We start from the raw sequence: 22,973 nt of genomic DNA, 5'->3' as shown, positions 1-22,973 counted from the left end.
GCCTTGTATGTTTATCTTTTTTTTGTGACAACATTTAAATTCTAGTCTCTTAGCAAATTTCAATTATAGTATAGTGTTATAACCTATAGTCACCATATTATTCATTAGATCCTTGGACCTCATTCATCTTATATAATTACATTTATTTTAGAGTCAGTTTCTGAAGCTACAGTTTATAAGTTAACCATTCTCAAAATCTTTTACCTATAAACAAATATGAATTGGCCTTCCTAGAGTATGTAGATCACTGTGTTTGGCCATGTGTAGATGGGAGGAAAGGAAGTGTGGTTATGTTACTGGACTCTGGACTCGGGTCCCTGGACCTACCACTGGTAGAAACGAGGCTGGACCCAAAATTTAAAAGCACAAGCAAGGCTTTATTGGGGCAACAGCTGCAGTTGAAGGGAGACACAGTCACAACAAAGGCGTCAGACTGGCTGCCCTAACAACCAGGGAAAGTTTTAAAGGAACGCAGGTGGGAAAGGAGCCAAGTTTAAGCATGTAGGGGTGGGGAAACACAGAGACTTGGTGGTGGGGAACAGGCGCAGTAGACAGACCATGCTTCTTTCTTCATATGTTTTGTTTGCTTGTTATGTCTCCACCTCTGGCTGTGATTTTTAGCATTGTAATGAGGTAAAGGTAACTGTTGGTCACTCCATGGTCATTCTGCACAACAGCCTGGGTTAGGGGTTAAGCTCAAACTGGTCTGGGTGGTTTGGGCCACTAGAGCTTTTGAACAGGCAGTCATTATTGCTTGAGGGTTGCTATGACCGTCTGGTCTTTTGTCTGAGTTAAGAGCTACCTTGGAAAGAAGAGCTTAAGGAAAAATATGGGACAGAGGTTGATGGGTACAAGAACGTGAGCAGTAAAGGTCAAGTCTTGGGGGCTAGCTGGTGACAGTTACTTCGCTTGCTTTCAGAATTTTACTTGACTTTACAAAATGCTTAGCACACACTCCAATCAAACTTATAAATTATATAGCCTTTTTTTTTTTAGATTTTTAAATTTGAGTATAGTTGACACACAATGTTACATTACTTTCAGGTGTACAACATAGTGATTGAACTTCTCCATACCTTATGTTAGGCTCACCACAAGCGTCTAGCAACTGTCACCATACAATGAATCACGTAGCTATTTTAATAAGCTGTTTTCTGATCCACTTTCCATTTTCAAATTATGTTATTTACATTATTACTAAGTGTAGGTACCTCTGGTTTTGAAGTTTTCTGCAAGGATAAATACCCCAAATCCCAGAGAATACTTTGTTTTGAATTCAGTTTTATTTATTTCTGAGGTTTATTCAGTGTCAGTATTTCTTTCAGCAGTCGGAAAATGAAGTAAGGGAAGAATGATGATTTTTTTCCCTCCTAGGATACCAATCTGCTGTTGAACAGAGCCAGATTAGAAGTAGAAAATGTTTCTTTTCATTAAATGTTAATCATGCTTCCATTCTTCAAAAAGTCACAAGTATTTCTCAGTTCTAGTAGAAAAGGAAAAATCAAAGACTAGGAAAAAGGAAATGAGTTTACCCTGGTGTAAATGTAAATATATTTCTCTCTTCCTTAGGAGAAAGCTATGTGTGTGGCTCAATAGAGCCCTTCAAGAAACTGGAGTACACCAAGAACGTGAACCCCAACTGGTCGGTGAATGTCAAGACCACCTCGGCTTCCCGGGCAGTGTCCTCACTGGCCACTGCCAAAGGGAGCCCTTCGGAGGTGCGGGAGAATAAGGATTTCATTCGGCCCAAGCTGGTCACCATCATCAGAAGTGGGGTGAAGCCACGGAAGGCCGTCAGGATTCTGCTGAACAAGAAAACCGCACATTCCTTTGAGCAGGTTCTCACTGACATAACTGATGCCATCAAGCTGGACTCGGGAGTGGTGAAACGCCTGTATACCCTGGATGGGAAACAGGTAAGAGCGCTGTTGTGGTATGACCTTGACTTCACAGGGAAGAACCAGGGAATTGGGGGATCCATGTGCCTTGGTGGGGGGAGGGGATCTGAAACATGCATTTTACTGAAGTGGAGGGAGTTGGGTCCTTTAGTCAGCAAATACATAGCTGTTGGCCTCAAACCAGACCGAGGATAGAGGTAGACAGGATTAACCATAAGCATAAAGTAAAATATCTTTCTCTGAAGCTTAAATGGCTACTCAACAGATTTCTGGGTTTTTTTTCCAGTTATTAATTGCTTAACATAATGGTGCTGTTCAGCCGTCTATTTTCAATTTTTTTCATGTAGTAATGTCTTATAGCCTTAAGCATGGCTGAGATGTAAACTCTGACCATTAGCAAAAAATCTCATTTCCTTTCTTTGGTCGAAATAATACTAAGAATACTTTATGTCTCATTAATGTTTGCTAGTGAGATTTATTTAAATTTTATAGATTTTTAAGTACATATGAAAGGAATGACATACTTCCATCTGAATGGCTTTAAGAGGCATATTTCTAGAATATTATACATCTTGTATTGAAAACATGATTTCAGAATCAACAATGAAGAGGAGGGGTGAACTTAAAGAGAAGTCTTGTGTGGACTTTTATAAAGGTTTGCCAGAATCCTGATAGTGAGCTGAATATATATATACATATATATATATATGTATATATACATATATATATATATATGTATAGTGCGATTTGCTGGTCATTCAGAGTTTATAAATGTCTTTTGTTTAAGATTATAATTTTTAGCACACTATCTTTCCCTGAAATTTAGTTTTTAATGTGGACCTGTCCAGGTGATTTTTAAAAATTATTTTGAGGTGTAATTTGAGTGATTTGTATGTAGAGTACATATTAAAATCAAACTACCTTCATAAATGAAAAGGTTAATCTTTAAAAAAATAAAAGGTCAATCTTTTTTTTTTTTTTTTTTTTTTTATGAAGTTTATTGACAAATTGGTTTCCATACAACACCCAGTGCTCATCCCAAAAGGTGCCCTCCTCAATACCCATCACCCACCCGCCCCTCCCTCCCACCCCCCAAGGTCAATCTTTATTAAATAGAAGATTCGTACAAGTTCTCGAAGGCTAACACACATTCAAATTTTATGAATTAAAAATAGATGCAATTACTAGAAAGAGTGTTAGTCATGAAAGAATTCCTCCCCTAGGGAGGCATTCAAATGCTCTAAATTATAAAATTCATTAGGAAAGAAGGAATATCTGCCAGTTGTTCATTTATATTCACCAGTATTCTGCTTGTCTCATAAAACTTGTCTCCCCTAAGTGTAATGTAGATAGGAATTCTGAGAGATGAAATTCTCAATCTTCTAGATCTAAGAGGGTGTTGCCTGGATGTCATTGATCAAAAAGTCCATTGCTGGTTTGTGAATTATAGCAACATAAGATAGCAAGGTTCACATTTAAACTTTGAAACCTTTCAGTGGTTCCCTTTGTAATGAGTTACTCAGCCATTTTGTAGTTCTGCATTTTTTCTATTGGATTTTCCCAAGATGAGAGCTTACCTGTTTTGTTTTTTTTTTTTTTTACTCTTTATTTATTTATTTTGAGAAAGAGAGAGAGAGAGAACACATGCATGCAAGAGCCTAAGTGGGGAAGGGGCAGAGAGAGAAGTAGAGAGAGAAACCCAAGCAGGCTCTGCACTGTCAGTGCAGAGCCCGACTCAGAGCTCAACCTCACGAACCGTGAGATCATGACCTGAGCCAAAATCGAGAGTAGGATGCTTAATGGACTGAGCCACCCAGGCGCCCATGAGAAAGAATTTTCAAGTGAGTAATTTGTCCAGGAAATATCATCTGAAAGCTTTCTACGTATTTTTTTCTTGCAGTCATTCTGCTGATGGTTGCATTCGGCTGTGTGTGTGTGTGTGTGTGTGTGTGTGTGTGTGGCATTCAGTTTGCTGTTGTAGCATTTCCTCTGTTGTTGCATGTTCTCTTCATAGCAAGAGTGGTGAAAAGCTGCAGACGAATTGGAAGATAGAGTGGAAAGAATATAAAGACTTTTTGCTTGGGTTCCCAGTAGGAACAAAGATGCTTCCTCATGGACCCCAGGAGTCTTTAGAATCGTTTCTGCTCCAAAGGGAAATCTCCCCCCATGAGAGGTTTGTTAGAGTAGAATGCTTTGACAGTCTTGGCAGAGACCAAGGCTTGATAAGCCTCTGAGAATGAACCAGTTTTCTCCAAGCCTTCCTGTGGCACGATGCTCTGCCATGGTAGAGCGGAACCCCAAGCCAACCACCATTGTACCCTGCCCACTGTGGCATTGAGGTCCTGTCCTGTCAGCAGGACCTCATTCTTCAGCTCACGGTCTCACCTCTTTTGTTTGTTTGTTTGTTTTAATAGTGTAACAGCCCTCGTATCATCTCCAAAAATGATATGCAAAACCCAATGACTAAAAAGCTTTTAAAGGTATTTTTTTTGTATTGAGGAAATATAATTGTTTAAAAATTCAATAGCTTGAATGCTTGAAGTGACATAGTATAGAACAAGCGAATTGTAAGCAGGGATGGCTTTTCTCATTGCCTTAGTCAGCTTGCGGATATACCCACGGGATGGAAACTGGTGACTCTGGGTTGTTTGACAACAGAACAGGGGAAAATGAAGAGTGGGAGAGCCCTTGCCTGCTGTTACGTATGTTACCCAGGATGGGCACTGGAGGGCATAGACCACATGCCGTTCTCACCTGTTCCTCCCATCACTTGGCCTCCTTGCTGTCTTGCCTTTGGGTGTGCTTTAAGCCCGAACCAAGAGTTCATTATACAGTGCCTTTTTTTTTTGTTGAGGTTTTTAGGCCGAGATAAGGAAATCAACATATTAGAAATGTGGTACCATGTAGAAAACATTTTGCAAGAAGCTGCAGTTTCCCCAGATGACTGTTGAGGTTCACAGCAGTCGGTTTGTGAGCAAACCCTATCCAATCATTTCAGCTCCGTTCTTTATTCAGGAGCATTGAAGCTTCAGTAAAGGTTGCTGCACACACCTTTCAGAGCTCTGCCAGAACTCTGCTTCTCCTTCTCACACCTTTCAGGGGACCTCTGCTCATGGTGTGACCAGACCCTTTTGCCAGCAAGGTTAGGAGGTCAAGGAAATGGTTGCCTTGCCTTAATTTCAGTGATGCATTATGTACTGGGCCTTGATTAAGGGCCCCCAAAGAAGGAAAGAGGGCATTTTCTAGCTGAAGGTTGTAATCATATTCCTTCTCTCCATATCTAAAGGGAGCCTTTGCAGGGTGTGAGGATCTTTTCCTTTTGCCCCAGTCCAGGCTCTGTATATTGGGATTTTTCAGTGGGTTAGTCACTCACCCCGCCAAGCATCTCTTCCCAGAGGTCATTTGGAGTGTGACTACTTTTTAAGTAATAAAGTAAACCCAAAAGGTACAAGATTTGCTACAAAAGATACACTTGTGTATCTCCTGACTCCTTTTTTTGGAACAGCTAATCTGGCTGTCTTGAGCTGTTAAATCTTCCAAATCTGTGATTACTGAATCCTTTCTTGGAAATGTAAACAACAGCAAATCTTAGAACAGCTAGTGTCTAAGCAGACAATTTATACTATAAAAATCACAGATAAAGCATTTCCCAATGACCTCCCCTTCCCCACTGAAATATAGCAATGATAAACTCGATTGCTCTTTAAGTAGAAAACATATGCATGCACATCCCCATAGTATCTCCTCAATATTGAAGATCCATACAAAATAGCAGCATACTTTAGTAGCAGAGGAGAAACTCAGTCAAGTATGTTATATTTTTATCTTACAGACATTTCACGTAGGTCATGCACTTTGTAAAATCCACCACTGCTAACATGCTAGAGTGAGCAAACAGCTTATTGTCTTCCTTATACAAAACACTAGGAATCACTGAGCTAAAGCAAGGTACTCATAAACAGATTTAGAATGATGAACTGTGAGAACAGACCTCATAACTGCGTCTCAGTCTGTTTGGGTGGCTGTAACAAAAATGCTATACAGATTGGGTGGCTTATATACAACATAAATTGATTTCTCACAGTTCTAGAGGCTGGAGTCCAATGTCCAGATGCCAGTGGACTTGGTCTGGTGAGAGTCCACTTCCTGGTTCATAAACCATGCCTTTTGCAGTGTCCTCTGCAAAAGGACAGTCCTCTGCAGTGGCAGAACGGGCTAAGGAGCTCTTGGGACTCTTTTATAAGGGCACTAATCCCATGCTTGAGAAGTTTGCCCACATGTGCTAATCACCTTCCAAAAGCCCCACCTCCTAACACCATCCCCTTAGGCGTTAGATTTCAATGTATGAATTTGAGGGGGACACAAACATTCTGACTATAGTGCTGTGTACAGGAAATTCCAGTAGCTGTCAATAGTTAATCAGTTTCTATGTTGTCTCCTATCTTTTTTTTTTTTCCTGAAAGAGCTTCCTTTATTATTTTATTTTTCATTTTAGAGAGAGAGAATGTGGGCAGGGGAGAGGGGCAGAGGGAAAGAGAGCAAATCTTAAGCAAGCTCCATGCTCAGAGTGGAGCCCGACTCAGGGCTTGATCCCACGACCCTGGGATGGTGACCCGAACCAAAATCTAGACTCGGACGCTCAACCTATTGAGCTACCCAGGCACCCTTCTCTGTATCTTTTGATCATTGAATCCCCTTGTTTATTATAAACACAAAGCTCAAAAGATGTTTGTAAATGAGTCATAATAATTGCAGCCATTTATTTTAGTTAATTAGTATAATGAGCTTACTAGAATTCAGGAAATGGTAATATGATCAACTGGAATCTGTCAGTCAGATACCACAAGATGGTCTTTGATGTTTTTCCTTTTGGTTTTTCATACCTTATTCTAATCTGAAGTAAGAATGAAATGGTCCAAACTTGAGTTTAGAGACCTTAGGACATTGCTTGCCCTTACCAATTAACAAAGTGGTACACATTGCTACCACATCTGACATTGGCTAGAGCAATTAATGAGCATAGAAAATGTGAAGATCATAGGTTTTCAGATGAAAAGGAAGGGATTTAGGACGTAATAGGATTTGATTGGACTAGAAAATGATATTTTCTGTAGCTGTTGGTAATAGTGACTCCCCCCCCCCCCTTTTTTAAAATAAACTTCTGTGACTGCTCTAATTAACTTCTTCAAGCATATTTAAAAGCCTTCATTCTTGGGAGACAGATTTTTTTACTATATGATTTGGTATGTTATCTGTGTTGTGAAAGTGAATGGAACACCTTTTAGTTTTGTTTGCAATTGATATAAAAACACAGTTGATACAAGTAATTTAGTTTACACTTTAAAATGTCAAATTAAAATTTTTTGCAAAAGCTCAGAGCACATGTTAAACCATCTTCATGATTTGTTAGAGCTCTGAATTGATGGAAAGTCTTAGCCATTTTCAAAGAAAAAGGAGCTTAAGAGTAATTATGGTACTTCAGTTAGAGAATTAAGGTGTCCAGGATAGTATGTGCTATTTTAGGTTATATACCTTTTGTTGCTATTTAGGATTTATAAGCTACATCTGTCCTTACATAGATATTAATTCCCCCAAATAGAGAAGAGTTAAGTCCTTTCGTTCCGGCTGAGCATATCTGATAATGTAATTAATTATGGGTTCCTGTGATGTATATTTTTCAGGCTTAACATTAGTCTTAGCAAAAGTCAGCTTTCTGTAAATTGAATACGAATTTGCTATAAATGAATTCTAAGTTCCCCTGTGTCCTACTCTAGAACTGAAGATGTGTTCCTTGGCCCTCCTCTCTGGTATGCTGAACGTGCTTTGGGCACTTTCACAAGACTATGGACTTGGGATCATCTCCTAGAGGTGACTTCTGCTTTGCAAAAGCATAAAGCCCTGATTTGGCCTGTGAGTCTCCTGTGCCCTTAAGGAGCATGTTGGAGTGATACAAAGAACTTGGACTTTAGAGTCAGTGGGGCCTGCACTCAGATTTCAGTCTGAGAAATCTCATTGGATCTAGTTTCTTGTGCAGGTCTGGAAAATTAACTTAGTTCCTCACTTTATTGATCACTGAAGCTAAGAAAATTCAGTACATTGAATTTACTTGTAATGAGGAAATCTGCTTAGGTATGCTGTAATTTAAGCACAGGTATGTGAAGTAACATAATATGGAGGAAGAACACTTGTTTTTATAGACTAGTTTCAAACACCTCATTGTCTGTCCTCAACCCTTGGAATCTATTCTTCCACTGGGAAGAGTTAAGTCTCTGCTTTGTGTTATAACCATTTGTGCACTTGTGTAAGACAGAAACATCCTAGGGAAAGAAGACAATGCTTTATTGACTTCTGTATTCTTGGCTATCCTTATTAGATGCTTAATATTTATTAAATGACATTTCTTTTTTTTTTAAGCTTTAATTTAATTCCAGTTCTTGTCTGTGCAATGGGAATAATAATAATACCTGCTTTATTAGGTGTCTCAAGGATTAAATGAAATAATGCACATGACAAAACTCAACACTGTGGTAGGTATTCAAGTATCAGTATTTATTATACCTGAAAAGCTGAGGGTGAATTGTTTTTGAAAAATAAATCATATTTTAAATGTGTTGAAGGAATTTTTAAAAATTATCTTTTTAATTGTGACTTCTCACATGAAAATGCTTCATAGTATAATGAGAACAGCATGGAATTTAAGATAAGATACTTATAAGATCAGATTCTGACTTTTTCACTCATTGGCTGTTTGGCCTTTTGCAAGTCAATTGAATTCTCTGAATCTCAGTTTCCTCCTTAAAATTTTTTTAAAGATTATTTAGTTATTTTGAGAAAGAAGGAGAGAGAGAACACAAGTGGAAGAGAGGCAGAGAGAAAGGAGAGACACAATCCCAAGCAGGCTCTATGCTGTCAGAGTAGAGCCCGATGTGGGACTCGAACTCATGAACCGTGAGATCATGACCTGAGCCAAGATCAAGAGTTGGATGCTTAAATGCCTGAGCCACCCATGGCCTCTTAGTTTCTGCTTTAAAATGGCAATAATAGTGCATACCTCACAATATTGGTCGGATAATTAATTAAGAAAATATGTATGCAAAGGCCCTGGCTTGACTTATGGTAGGTCCTCTATAAATATTAGTCCTTCTCCTTTCTGCCGTCTTATTCCAGGCTTTCTTAAAAGTACAGGACATTTATAGTTGTATAATTTTGTCAATATAGGGTTAGTCATTCTGCGTTGTTTCCATTGCCTGTACTGTAACTAAAACTACTAATGACTCTATTTTTATCGTTCCATTTATTGTCAGTTGTGGATGTAACCCAGATATTATTTTCTTCACCTGCTTCTCTTCAGTTGTACCAGTTATTCCTTAAGGGTATCTTATCAGTGACCCATTATATCAATATAGTAATATTACCATTATTATTACCATCAGTGCTTGAACACCTGCGTGCCTGGTGCTCTGGGGTAGTTGCTATATGTATACTTATCTCACTGAATCATCACATCTCTGCAAAGCAAGAACCTTCTCGTTTGTCAAGATTCATTTCAAAGGTAGCCTCATCTATAACACATTTCTTGACTTAACTCATGTAGAACTGACAGTTCCTCTCCGTGGGAGAGGGCTCTGTTCCTGTCCATTGTAGATGGCCCTACAATTCTTGATTGTGCTGGCCTGTTGACAATTGTTATGCCTTCTCTTCCCCTTTAGAATTTACAGGATGAGGCTAGGGAAGGTATCTTCTTGGCTTCTGAAACTCAAGGGAGGGCCTGACCTGATAAATGCTTGTTCAATAAATAACTGAATAGCTAACTGACTGGGCGACTGACCAGTTTGTCATGTGCTACACATTTGACATTAGACATTGCTTCCAGTGTTCTGTGAAGTACGGGTCATGGCCATTTAGGAACCCAGTGGTCACCCCAGGCTGTGGCTGTGTGTTGCTATCAGCGACGGTGGTGCTCTCGGCAGTGGAAACTGCAGATTGTAAGGTGCTCATCATGGTGCTGTTTTCTAGCTCAGGCTCCTGCTTCATTAAAGACGCTAGGATAATTAAAAAAAAATCATCTGCCAATTTTAGAGCATTTCCTCTATTGAAAGAACTTTTATCCTGTGGGAAAACAATAGATATTCTGTTAGAAAATTTTCACTGTCTGAGTCAGGAGAATTGCTCTACATTTTCCTGAGATTGCCTTAGCCATCCGGTGAATAAAGAGCTAATCAATATGTCCTATGGATTTAATAATTGGTGACAGGCCAATAAGAGATTCACATGAATAGCACCTGGCCCAATTATTGCAGAGATACAAACGTACAGTGTTCAAGGGTGTTTGTGGTGGTCGAGGACAGTATGTTACAGCAGATTTTTCTGATTAGTTTAAATCCTTGAGACTAAATTATGTGAAAGAAAGCAGTTTCAGAAATTAAATGGAACTCAAAATATCCAATTTTAAATCTGAACTACCTTGTAAACAACATGCCATAGAAACAAAGGGACAGATGGGAGATTTATCTCTTAATTGGCTTTTTCCATTACAGGATTAATATAGATCATTGTAAAGAATTTTGTAGTAAATGAGAAAATAAATATTAAGATAAAATGGCTCACAGTCTCATTGAGAAGATGGTACTCATTAATATATTGTCTTTATTTCCTTTTCTTTAAAAAAAAATTCAGATCCTACTCTGCTTATGATTTGGTCTCTTGCTTGTCATTTCAAATGACACCCTGTACATTCATGTAGGAAATGTCTTGAAATTATTAAGCCATTTCCTCTCTAACTTTGTTGCTTAATTGCACAAGTTGTCTAGTAGGCTTTCCTCTTTAGTGGCTCATCTGCACAGCCTCTATTCGTGTTGTGACTCATGGCTGAGAGTAGCAATGTTCTAAAGTCAGACTGAAAAGCCAACATGGAGCAGTGACTCTTGAGATGTTGTTTAATGCAACCAGTTATTGGAGGTTAAGAGTATCTCAGAATTCATCCTCACTGTCTAGAACCCTCTTGGAAAAAACTGTAGACATTTTCCAAAGCCTCTCTGATGAAAGAAGTCTAGTATTCTTCCATAAATACCAGATAACTTAGGTTTCTTAGGTCAATGGGAGCACAATCACCAATGATCTTTTATGATTCTTTCCCGGAGGAAAAAACCCAGGTCATTTTCTTTCTGTGCCAGATCATTTCTGCTTTGTGTTGTAACCATTTGTGCACTTGTGTAAGACAGAAACATCCTAGGGAAAGAAGACAATGCTTTATTGACTTCTATATTCTTGGCTATCCTTAGTAGATGCTTAATATTTATTAAATTACTTTTTTTTAGTTTTAATTTAAATTCCAGTTAGTTAACATAGAGTGTAATATTAGTTTCAGGTGTACAATAGAGTGATTCAACACTATGCGGTACCTGGTGCTCATCGCACCAAGTACACTCCTTAATCCCCATCACCTATTTTTACCCATTCGCTATATCCCCGCTCTGATTAACCATCAGTTTGTTCTCTATACTGAAGAGTCTGCTTCTTGGTTTGCCTCTCTCTTTCTTTCTTTCTCTTTCTTTCTTTCTTTCTTTCTTTCTTTCTTTCTTTCTTTTTAAATTTTCTCCTTTGCTCATTTGTTTTGCTTCCTAAACTCTACATATGATTCTTGATTTTGATTTGTGGCTCAAATTCTGATATGTACAATCACAGGACTTTAGGGCTGGGAGTGCCACTAGGAGAGATTGCTCTGCTCTTTCTTTTTCTCTACTTGGAAGACCATAAACTAAACTCACCTTGGCTCAGGTAGTAGGATAAAATCAGCATTTTATTTTTAGAAAATCTCTTAGGAGGAAAATAACTCAAGGTAAGCATTATCTTTTAAAAAAGGTAGGCATTTAATGTATTTTCAGAATAATAGTACGGGAAGTGGTGTACACTTTCAAAGTAATAGTATGGGAACAGATAACTAGTTATACAACAGAAACAAGTTGTAAAAAGCCCTGCTGTATGCTCAGGTAAATGCTTCACCCATATTCTTAAAAGCATTGCTACCAACAGTGGTCTGAGGACAGTGGCAGTAATGCCACCAGAGAGCTTGTAGAAATGCAGACTCTCAGGCCCCACCCTAGACCTACTGTATCAGAATCTGCATTTTAACCAGATCCCCATATGATCCATATTCACATTAAAGATGAGGAAGCACTGCTCAGGCAACTAAGCAGTACAAATGGAACATTAATACAAAGACCTAAGGATGATAAATCCAGGCTGTTAGTTGGTAGATGGAATTAAACACGAATTTTAGCTTATTTAGCAGTTGTATTTGCATAGCCTGAGCATCGATGTTAACATCAAATAGCAAGATATGCTTACCATCCACAATGTTCTGGAAAGCAGCCAGTCTCTTAGTACGAAATGTGTGCCCACTGCAATCTAGGCCCAATGGGCTGCCTGTGTGTGAAGGATGGGTAACTTCCTATATGGAGAATGATTGAAAGTTAAGAGGTTAAGAAAGGGCTGAGCAATTACTGTGGAAATGCTGATCCTGATGAGAGATTGATGCACATGGCTGCCACAGGGTCCATATGCATGCTGGTAGAAGTTATCTGTATGTTCTCCTCAATAGGCTGCACAGATTTAATATTTTCCTTATGGTTTTTCTGAATGACTTCCACGGGAATGGTTGGAAGTCATTAAAACTCTTCCTGAGAGTTGATTTTAGGTCTCCAACTGTTGTCAGGCAGAATTCCTATGCATGGGAAAATTCTCAACATGGAAAATGTCCACAAGAACATGGAGAAGTTCTTAATATGTGCAGGGAATGGAGGGTAACTTTTGGAGGTAATTTCTGGCTAGCATGCCTCAGGATTTAATGGCCAAGAGTCTTATGTATCACAGACTCGCTGCTGGGAACAATGGATGGGGTAAACTGGTGTGCAATAATCACCTAGCAATCAGAATTGGAGTGTTTTTCTTATAATGTAGCCTAGGAGGTTAAGAGACTGAACAGATGTACTCTACTCAATTCAGCTGTTGGCTGGCTATGATTGTATACTACTTAGGCAGATATGGCTATTTCAAATAGCCACACAATGCCCAGTGACCCCATCAACAGTGACTTCTTTGAATGGGAAGTTCAACTCTATCTCTGGGGTTATGGCTCCAAATATTGGAGGGAAAAATCTCTAGAAATAAATGAAGTGTCTCTACAGAGAACCAATAGAAAGTTCATTTTTGTAATTGGTTGATGCCGTGGCTCTGGAAAAATAAAATTACATATTTCTTAAGACTTTTCTGGGGTTGGTGTGCTATGAAAGGAGTAGCATGGACATGTTGACCATTTTGTCTTTTTAGTAATATCATTATTTTATTCTACAACAAAAATTCCTTTTTTAACAAGTTTATTTCTTTTGAGAGAGAGAGAGAGGGACAGAGAAAGAGAGAGAGAGAGAGAGAGAGAGAGAGAGAGAGAGAGAATTTCAGGCAGGCTCCATACTGTCTGTGCAGAGCCTGACATGGGGCTCGATCCTACAAACTGTGAGATCATGACCTGAGCCAATATCAAGAGTTGGACACTTAACGACTGAGCCATCCAGGCACCCCTACCCTGTGTATTTAAATTAGTATATATTTCTATCTCTGATGCTTCTCTCATATGGAAGGATCTTACTGTAAATGACCCCACTGTAAATGGATTCTGTTCATCTGGCTTTTCATTTGTCCTGTTTGCCTTATAGTTTGGCTTAACACCAGCTGAAGAAAGTGTGTCAGACTAATTCTGGGATGTAGCACCAGAATTGCCAGCAGATGAGCAATATCACATTGTGTAATGAATCGAAGCTTGGAAGATATTTTCTGTTAAAACAACTGGAAACAGTGGGCATGAGCATTGCTGAGTAATTGGTTTTCCAGTAAGGTACAGGACTGGAGATGTCCCTGGGTGTGAGGTTTTGTGGGAAATAAAATTGAGAGAATAAAATTGTCTGTATATGAAATCCAACCCAGGATAACAACATCAACAAGAATAGAGCAGCAGCTAGCATTTCTTGAATGCTTACTTTATTCCAGGCCCTCACGAAGTATTTCCCTTTTCCCATTTCAACAGAAGTGTGTAATTGATACCATTGTGATCTCCATTTTATAGGTGCAGGAATGGCATTGGGGGGGCGTGGTGGGGAGGTAGGTAGCCTACCCATGTGGTTAATGTGTGATCTAGGCTGACCTACACTCTTAACCACGATGCTGTATCTGGCTTTATAGGGTGTTGAAAAAATGTTTTGAGTATATAAAAATTCACATGCATCCTTTTTTTTTTTTGTAAGAATGCTCATGATTCATTCTGTGTAATCTACTTTACCCATTGGAGTTTAAAAATACTTCCCTTCTGAAATTATCAAATCTTAGTGATCTGTCAATATTAAAGCTTGAGTGGGTTGCTAAAAGAGTAGTAAATGTTGAGAAAGCTCCTGAAATGTCTTGCTTCAGTTTCTTCTCAGTTTGTCTTCCTATTTTCATTGTTAGTTATGAAATTAATCCATTTCCAGTAACTTTTAAAAACATTTAAGACTGTTTTTTTAAGCTGTCATAGAGATTTCTATTCCCAACAATGGAAAAAGAACATTCTTAATGTAACTCATCACCATAAAGTACAACTCTTTTATAGAATGGGATTATTGCTGAATTTTTACATACGCCAACTTGAAAAAATATTTATAGCTTCATTAAGGTATAACTTATATACTATAACATTTACTCATTGTAAGTGTACTTTTCAATGACTTTTTTTAAAATTTTTTTTAACATTTATTTATTTTTGAGACAGAGAGAGACAGAGCATGAACGGGGGAGGGGCAGAGAGAGAGGGAGACACAGAATCGGAAGCAGGCTCCAGGTTCTGAGCCATCAGCCCAGAGCCTGACGCGGGGCTCGAACTCATGGACCGCGAGATCGTGACCTGAGCTGAAGTCGGACGCTCAACCGACTGAGCCACCCAGGCACCCCTCAATGACTTTTAATAAACATAGTAGTGCAGCCATTACCACATCCAGTGTTAGGACACTTTTACCATAAGAGGTTCCTCATATGCCCACTTGCCGTCATTGCTCACTCCCACCTCCAGCCCAGCAACCACTGATCTGCTTTTAAATTGCCTCAGCTTTTTTCCCCATAAATGTTCTGTTTTTATTTATTTTGTGAGAGAGGGAGAGGGAGAGGGAGAATCCCGAGCAGGCTCCACACTGTCAGCACAGAACCCTACGTGGGGCTCGATCCCAGAAACCGAGATAGTGACCAGAGCCAAGACCTAGAGCCGGATGTTAACCGACTGAGCCACTCAGGTACCCCAGATTGCCTCAGCTTTTAAATTTTGACCTCATCTTTCAATATGCATTTCATAAAAGACTCACTTTTACCCCTGAAGTCATGTGTGTAATTACGGATTTACCAAGTACATCATTCTTTAACCTTTTACTGTGATTTTCATCCTCTGCAGCTCAGTGTGAATAGTCCTGGGTTTCACTGAGGTTTTATAAGTAACTTACAGCAGAGAAGATTATGCAGCCCATTTTAGCACAGTGAAGCACTTATTATCTTTGCACTCTTTGCACATATGGCATTTCTGAATTAATTCCAAACTTAGGCAACTAAGAGGAAAAACATTGAATGTTCATGGCAGGATGGAGTATTACTTGATGCCCTCCAGTGCCCCATGGGTGCGCCTCCAGGGTCTGCTCTGCACTCTTGCCTTCTGCATGCTCATTTGGCAACACTTTGCTACAGTCCAAAATACCATTTATAGGCTGATTAGATTGCAATTATATTAACATATTTCAAGCTGCATATCTTTTTGCTCTTCATAGTTAAAATACGCTTTCCATGTGCTCTGTCTGTTTCTTGGGTGAGATGCAATTATTTTGTGATCTCTCTCTTCCCCTCTTCATGGTGGTTTTCCCTCTTGTCCTTTTATCACTTTACTATTCAAGATCTTTGAGGACTTTTGTATTACTTGGTTCTCTCTTAAGGAAGGAGACTTCATTGTGAATTCCAATATCCTGCCCTACAGTAAAGCTGCACCTGGGGAGATTCTATTCATTGAACCATTGTTGAATGCCTTTGTAATTCAGTGTTCAGCTGCTACTGGCTTTTGGAGTCAAGAGAGATTTATATACTCACTATAATATTTACATACATATATTTATATCATGTATTGCTGTTCAAGGGCATCTCTAAACCCAAAACAAGTCTTAGTCTCCCTGTGAGGCTTCTCACAGGGTGGGGGAGAGAAGTTGGTGCCTGGCCAAGATCCAAAGGTCCTGGGCTCATTTCTAGGCACGATTTTGAGGTTGATGAGACGTTCAGGTTGCTGTCTAGGATTTTTTCACCTTCTTACCTTCTTCTTGGTGATCTGCCCATCCACAGAACCAAAGGATATATAGTGGTAGACAGCTACATTGGAGAGAATCTTATATAGAAAACCCTTTACAGACGCACCTGGGTGGCTCAGTTCGTTGAGCATCTGACTTCAGCTCAGTTCATGATCTCACAGTTGGTGGGTTGAAGCCCCACATTTGGCTTGCTGCTGTCAGCTCAGGGCCTGCTTAGGATCCTCTGTTACTCTTTCTCTCTGCCCCTCCCCCACTCACGTGTGTGTGTGCGTGTGTGTGTGCGTGCACACGCGCCCGTGTGTGCTCTCTCTCAAAAATAAATAAACATTTTAAAAAAAGTAAAACCCTTTACCACTGGTTTACAGTTTTTAAGGCCCCCCCTTTATTGGCCAGTTCTCTTACATACTAAGCTGGATGGTCTTTATTATAATTCCCTTTAACTGAAGCTAAACAACAAAGAACAACAATAACAAAATGAAAAAAAAGGACTAATTCCAGTGATTTAAAGCAAATCAAACCCGTGTATCTTTAACTGAGTTTTTCTTGTTTCATCTGCAACAGTAATTCTTAAATTTGGGGATCACATTCCCCTTTGAGACTGTTATGAATACTGTGACCTGGGAACACTAGCCCCAAGAGAGCCGCACTTCACAGGGGAGGTGGCACTTAATTTTTCTATTACCTGCTTATCAGTGTTCAGTCTTTTATTTATGCATCCTTTTTGGGGAGTTTATGTTTTTGATATTTACTCATCCAGTGACATACATCAAATCTTGTTTTAGGTCACTTTTAATTTCCTTGCATTTAGTGGGGCGCCTGGGTGGCGCAGTCGGTTAAGCGTCCGACTTCAGCCAGGTCACGATCTCGCGGTCCGTGAGTTCGAGCCCCGCGTCGGGCTCTGGGCTGATGGCTCAGAGCCTGGAGCCTGTTTCAGATTCTGTGTCTCCCTCTCTCTCTGCCCCTCCCGCGTTCATGCTCTGTCTCTCTCTGTCCCCAAAATAAATAAAACGTTGAAAAAAAAAATTAAAAAAAAAAAAATTTGGGGATCACATTCCCCTTTGAGACTGTTATGAATACTGTGACCTGGGAACACTAGCCCCAAGAGAGCCGCACTTCACAGGGGAGGTGGCACTTAATTTTTCTATTACCTGCTTATCAGTGTTCAGTCTTTTATTTATGCATCCTTTTTGGGGAGTTTATGTTTTTGATATTTACTCATCCAGTGACATACATCAAATCTTGTTTTAGGTCACTTTTAATTTCCTTGCATTTAGTAATGATTTCCTGAATGCACCTAGGAGATTGAGCCCAGAAAGAGAGATGAGAGGGTAAATTGCACCACTTGTAGTCTTGCATGCCTTTGGTTACCCAAAGAAATTTCTGGTTCTTGACAAAACATTTCCTATTCACAGAGGGATTATTCAGTTCAGTTGGGTATTGGTTTGCTTTCTTTCACTTCTTTTTTTTTTTAAGTTTTTATTTGTTGAGAGAGAGAGAGAGAGAGAGAGAGAGAGAGAGAGAGAGAGCATGCAGCATGAGTGGGAGAGGGGCAGAGAGAGAGAGAATCCCAAGCAGGTTCCACTGTCATCATAAGGAACCTGACGCAGGGCTCAATCTCTTGAACCGTGAGATCATGACCTGGGCCGAAATCAGGAGTTGGTTGCTTAACCTGCTGAGTCACCCAGGGGTCCCTTTCATTTGCTTCTTCATCAAAACAAAAAATTTTGTGCTTCTGTACAAAGGAAGACACAACATAGGCTCCTTCTTCATACCGTCTCTGCTTTTTCTTTTCCTTTTTCTTTCACACTTTAATTTTTCCCTCTCTTTTGAGCCCTTAGTTTGTTTGAGATCGTCTCATTTTTCTCCTCATAGAATTCTTTGACTTCTAGGAAATCATATTTCTGGCCTTAAGTACCCTCCCCCCCCTTTTTGTTTTTTACAACAGATGTTCTCCAGGGCTCTTCATTTTGTCCTGGACAACACACTTTCAAAATGGTTAAGTGCTTCCTAGCTGATGCTTCTGGAAGCCCTTAGGGAGCTCGTGAATGTGTTCCAGTAAAGACGTTTGTTCTAATGTCTTAAAAATGCAAACATATTTGCTGCTTAAAAACTTTACCCTTAAAAAGGAATCAATTTTTGGGGCGCCTAGGTGGCTTAGTTGGTTAAGCGTCAGACTTCGGCTCAGGTCATGGTCTCACGGCTCGTGAGTTCGAGCCCTGCATCGGGCTCTGTGCTGACAGCTCGGAGCCTGGAGCCTGCTTGGGATTCTGTGTCTCCCTTTCTCTCTCTCTACCCCTCCTCCGCTCATGCTCTGTCTCTCTCTGTTTCAAAAATAAATAAAGATTAAAAAATTTTTTTAAAAGGAATCAATTTTAGAGCCGCTGAGTGCGTGTCGGGTAGCCTTGCATAGCAGTTAGCGGAGATCAGGGAAGAGTCTTCATGACCTGTTTCTGAGTTGGCTTATGATTCAGCGAACTACTATGAGTTTTCGACCATTATATAGCTTTGAACTGGCTTTGTTCCAAGCCATATATTGTTAAATTTATATTCATAATGAACTATTGGTTAAGTATAGAAAGTTAGTAAGGAGCAGAATATAAAGCGACGATAATGCCACTTTTTATATAGTACACTGAGGTGTTTTGAGTACTTTAGAAAGTAACATTCAAAAGGAAATGTAATGATAGTTTTATCCAGTTTAATTTTTATTTGCTGAGATTAAAACTGTTGGCTTTGACCATTATTAAATAGGATGATATTTTTTGGTACGAAATGTAAATTAGGTCATAAAGGCAGATTTTTGTTTTTTTGTAACATATGTTTTAATTTGTCCCCATTTTAATATAGAGCTAACTCTTATATGAAACAAGATAGAGTCATTTTTCGTGATCGATTATGTATTTGCCTTACACATTAAAGTTACTTTGAAACATGTACCACAGGTTGGTTGGGAAAAACAAACTTTGTCTTCATATTTCATAAATATTATCCAAATTCTAGTGTCTTTTGTTATTTACATGAAAACATTTTATTTAAAATACCAATCATTCAAAAATATCAAAATTATTTAAAAAAATTTTAGGGTGTTCAAGAGGTTGAATAGTTCTAGAAAGAGATTCCTGGGGGAAAATGGGTTGGTACATGGTAATTCTTTATAGAGAGGTGATTGAATGTTGGGGACTTAATAACACCTTGGGCATATCTTGGACCTCAGTGTCTCTAACATGGTACTTTGATTTTATCAGATGTTTGGTAAATGTTTATTCATTAAAGGCATTTACATTTGACATGCGATACCTTAATCATATAGTACTGTTTTTATTTAAAAAATGGAAGTCATACTACAATATATGGAAAGTTAACTAGGTGGCTGGTAGCCAATATGGGAACCCTCAGCTGCAAGATTCATTATAGCAAGATATTCTTCCACAGATCCCAAGACCCAGTGTTAGTGAATGAGGTATTGCTTTTATACATGTGGTGACTTTGTCAGTCTTTTGTTTTTCTTAAAGTTTATTTATTTATTTGGAGACAGAAAGAGAGAGAGAGAAGGAGAGCACAAGGGAAGGGCAGAGAGGGAGGGAAAGAGAGAGAGAACCCACACAGGCTCCGTGCTATCAGCGTGGAGCCTGACATCGGGCTGGAACCCACGAACCATGAGATCATGGCCTGAGCCCAAACCAAGAGTCAGAGGCTTAATCAACTGAGCCACCCAGGCACTCCTGACTTCTAAATGAAAAATATGCCTACTTTATTATTCCAACTTGCCAGTCTTTTCCAAATAAGGTACACTGCCAACTTTAAAAGTCGGCTATGTGGGCACTCCTGCCTCCACTGTTTTCAAGTAACAGTAATGTAAACCAATTACATATTTAAGGTTTGATATAGAAGTTAAGAATTTCAAGAACCCTTCATGACTCATTGTGTTAATAGTTTCTATCCCTTATAGTCAATAAGGTCTAATTATGAGGGATGTTTAGCAATACTGTCCTATCTGCAGCCACTTTTTTCCTTGACTTGTCTTATTTTCAAGGTCTCTTTTATTCAGTTCATGCCTATTTTGTGCGGCCTGGACCCTTGACCAGTATTCATGAGATGTTTAGAAGGTCGAATTTATAGAATTTCGGGTCTGATTAGATGTGGACAAGGAGAGGGAGAAGTGAAGAAGACGAAAAGGAAAGAAAAGGCAACTCCGGTGAATGAAGGCTCTGCTTTAGGCTGTAAAGTGGAGAGCGGTGGTAGTAAAAGGTACATAATAGAATATGCATAAGACCTGCTGACACATGGTCAGCAATTTGCTGTGTGCTAGAGACTGTGTTAAATGCTTCATATGCATTATTAAATTAAATCTCACACTAACCTGATGACGTAAGTTCTGTTTTTTTTTTTCTCTAGATAGATGAGGAAACCAAACTTTAGATGGGTTGTATATCATACATTCAATATAACACACTTAGAAAATAACTTAAGACCCAGAACTCTACGTACCCTTGCCTTCCAGTGGGGAAAATGAAGCAGGCTTGGAGTTGTGTATAGTCAATGGTATCACATGCTGCCAAGTGATTAAAAAAAATAAAGTCTGCAGAATATTGGCAAGTAGCACAGATAGAGGACATTCTAGGCAGAGGGAACAGTGTGTGGCAAAAGCCTGGGGTAGGAAAGCAAGGGGTTGGCCTAGAATGATGATGCCTGTATTGGATTTGGGGAGGGTTGCTCTCAAGGATATGACAAATAGGAAGATAGTGAAGTAAGAAAAAGTAGGTGGAACGGGAGAGCAGTGGGGAGGCATGGGTAGGTCGTGGTGAGAATGGGAAGAGGGATCCGGATGAATAAGACGTAGCAACTTTCTTAGTGTCTATGTTGAGTGCTTTATCATATGGAATACTTCACATTAGGAGAGGTGGCTGTTTTCCTTATCGACCCCAATTTACGTATTACACATATATGTAACTGGGAAGTGTGGTGACTGAAAGAAATTTTCTAGATTCACTTTATAAACATACAGAGAAAATGTTACTCTGAAGTTTGGGTTGGCATTTTCCATTTTTATGGCCAAATATAGATGAGACATCTCTGTAATTAGACAGTGAGCAGCCCTGTCAGGCAATAGATACAACATCTCCAGCTGTGAGAATTTTTTGTAATGTTTAGTTTTGAGAGTGAGAGAGAGTATGCACTGTGCATGAACGGGAGAGGGGCAGAGAGAGAGAGAGAGACAGACAGAATCTGAAGCAGGCTCCATGCTGTCAGCACAAAGCTCCAATGTGGGACTTGAACCCATGAACTGTGAGATCATGACCTGAGCTGAAGTCAGACGCTTGACCGACTGAGCCACCCATGTGTCCCACCAGCTGTGAGAATTTTTGTCAAGAAAGCCTTGAATATCCAGACCCAAACATAAGTATTTTCTGTTTTGTCTCTGTCTTTCACCAGACCAGTAAATGCTGAATGCCTTTCCTTCCCACATCAGTAAACCTGCACCTGTTATGTCAGCCCATTCTGAAGGCCAGACTGCCTTAGAGTGCTTTGTAGGGCATCTGACAGTTTATCAAGCTAAAGTGCATTACAATTTTTTAACAGCAATAGGTTGTCGATATGATGCTCATTCCCACAAAGCGTGTGGCACATTTGGGGACTATGGTAATTGAAAAAACACAATCCGGATTACTAAAATTTGTTAATCCTCTCCAGTTTGACTGCAGTAATGATTAGTCACCAGCAGAGTAAAAAGCTTTGGTTCTATCATGCTGATAAGTGGAGATCAAAGTGTTATCAGCCTTTCCCACTAGCTGCTGGAATCACTCCTGTACCGGAGGAAACGTGATTTTGCCTTGTTTCATATTTTAGTGGTTGGAGAGAAAAAAAACAGACAAACTGGGCTAGCTGTTATTGGTGTGTGTGGCAAGAGTCAGTGCCTCAGAAACAAAAAGGAAGTTAGAGAAACTAAGTGACCAGAATTGCCAGTTGTATGCTTCTTTGTACAGAGGGGGAAAAAAAGGAAAGAAAAGAAAAGAGAAAGTGCCTTTGCCAGAGAATTGAGGTGGGAGGAGGCAGGTGATGGGAAACTTGAAGTAGAAAGGAACATTTCACAAATGGACAGGTTGGCGCTCATGTCGAAAGACAGTCCTGTGGAGAAGGTTGTGAGGGAGTGAAAAATTGGAGAGTGTTGCACAGGGATGAAACATATTCAGACCGACTTGGAACAAGATTCTGTTTCCAATAGTAGTTAGAATTATGTCAACTGCACAAAGTACACTGGGGAAAGGCCTGTATTTCTCTCTAGACCACTGGGCCTGTTTCACCAGGGTCACCCAACTATTTATAATGTGGGTTTTTCCAGGAGCTAACATATTTATGCACAACTATATGAGATTATGAAGAAGAGGAGTGATTTGGAGGGGGCCAGAAAGCAGGCCAATTGAAGATAACATTAGAAAAAATATGTAAAATCAGCTTTCATTCATCAGATTAATGATTCTTATAAAAGTCATTTAGTTTTTTTTTAATGTTTATTTTTGAGAAAGAGAGGGACAGAGTACAAGCGGGAGAGGGGCAGAGAGAGAGAGGGAGACACGGAATCTGAAGCCGGCTCCAGGCTCTGAGCTGTCAGCACAGAACCTGACACGGGGTGTGAACCCACGGACCATGAGATCATGACCTGAGCCAAAGTTGGATGGTTCACTGACTGAACCACCTAGGTGCCCCATAAAAGTCATTT

The 22,973-nt window shown here is 39.6% G+C and overlaps 1 protein-coding gene across 5 annotated transcripts in view; it reads left to right on the top strand.

Annotated features, from left to right (window-relative positions):
* DCLK1 (doublecortin like kinase 1) overlaps positions 1 to 22,973 on the top strand; it is a 335,556-nt gene that overhangs the window by 17,326 nt on the left and 295,257 nt on the right. For all 5 annotated transcript variants that reach the window (XM_047075683.1, XM_047075677.1, XM_047075741.1 and 2 more), the window contains exon 2: positions 1,570 to 1,916. In XM_047075683.1, the coding sequence (XP_046931639.1) occupies positions 1,570 to 1,916 (347 nt within the window). The remainder of the gene's footprint in view (positions 1 to 1,569; positions 1,917 to 22,973) is intronic.

The sequence above is a fragment of the Lynx rufus genome, unplaced genomic scaffold (assembly GCF_022079265.1).
Source record: "Lynx rufus isolate CCGP_SWC_20201006 ecotype Redwood Valley unplaced genomic scaffold, mLynRuf1.p SCAF_1, whole genome shotgun sequence".
Classification (NCBI taxonomy): Eukaryota; Metazoa; Chordata; class Mammalia; order Carnivora; family Felidae; genus Lynx; species Lynx rufus.
The sequence above is the reverse complement of the archived record's forward strand: the minus strand, read 5'-3'. Positions and strand labels throughout refer to the sequence as shown.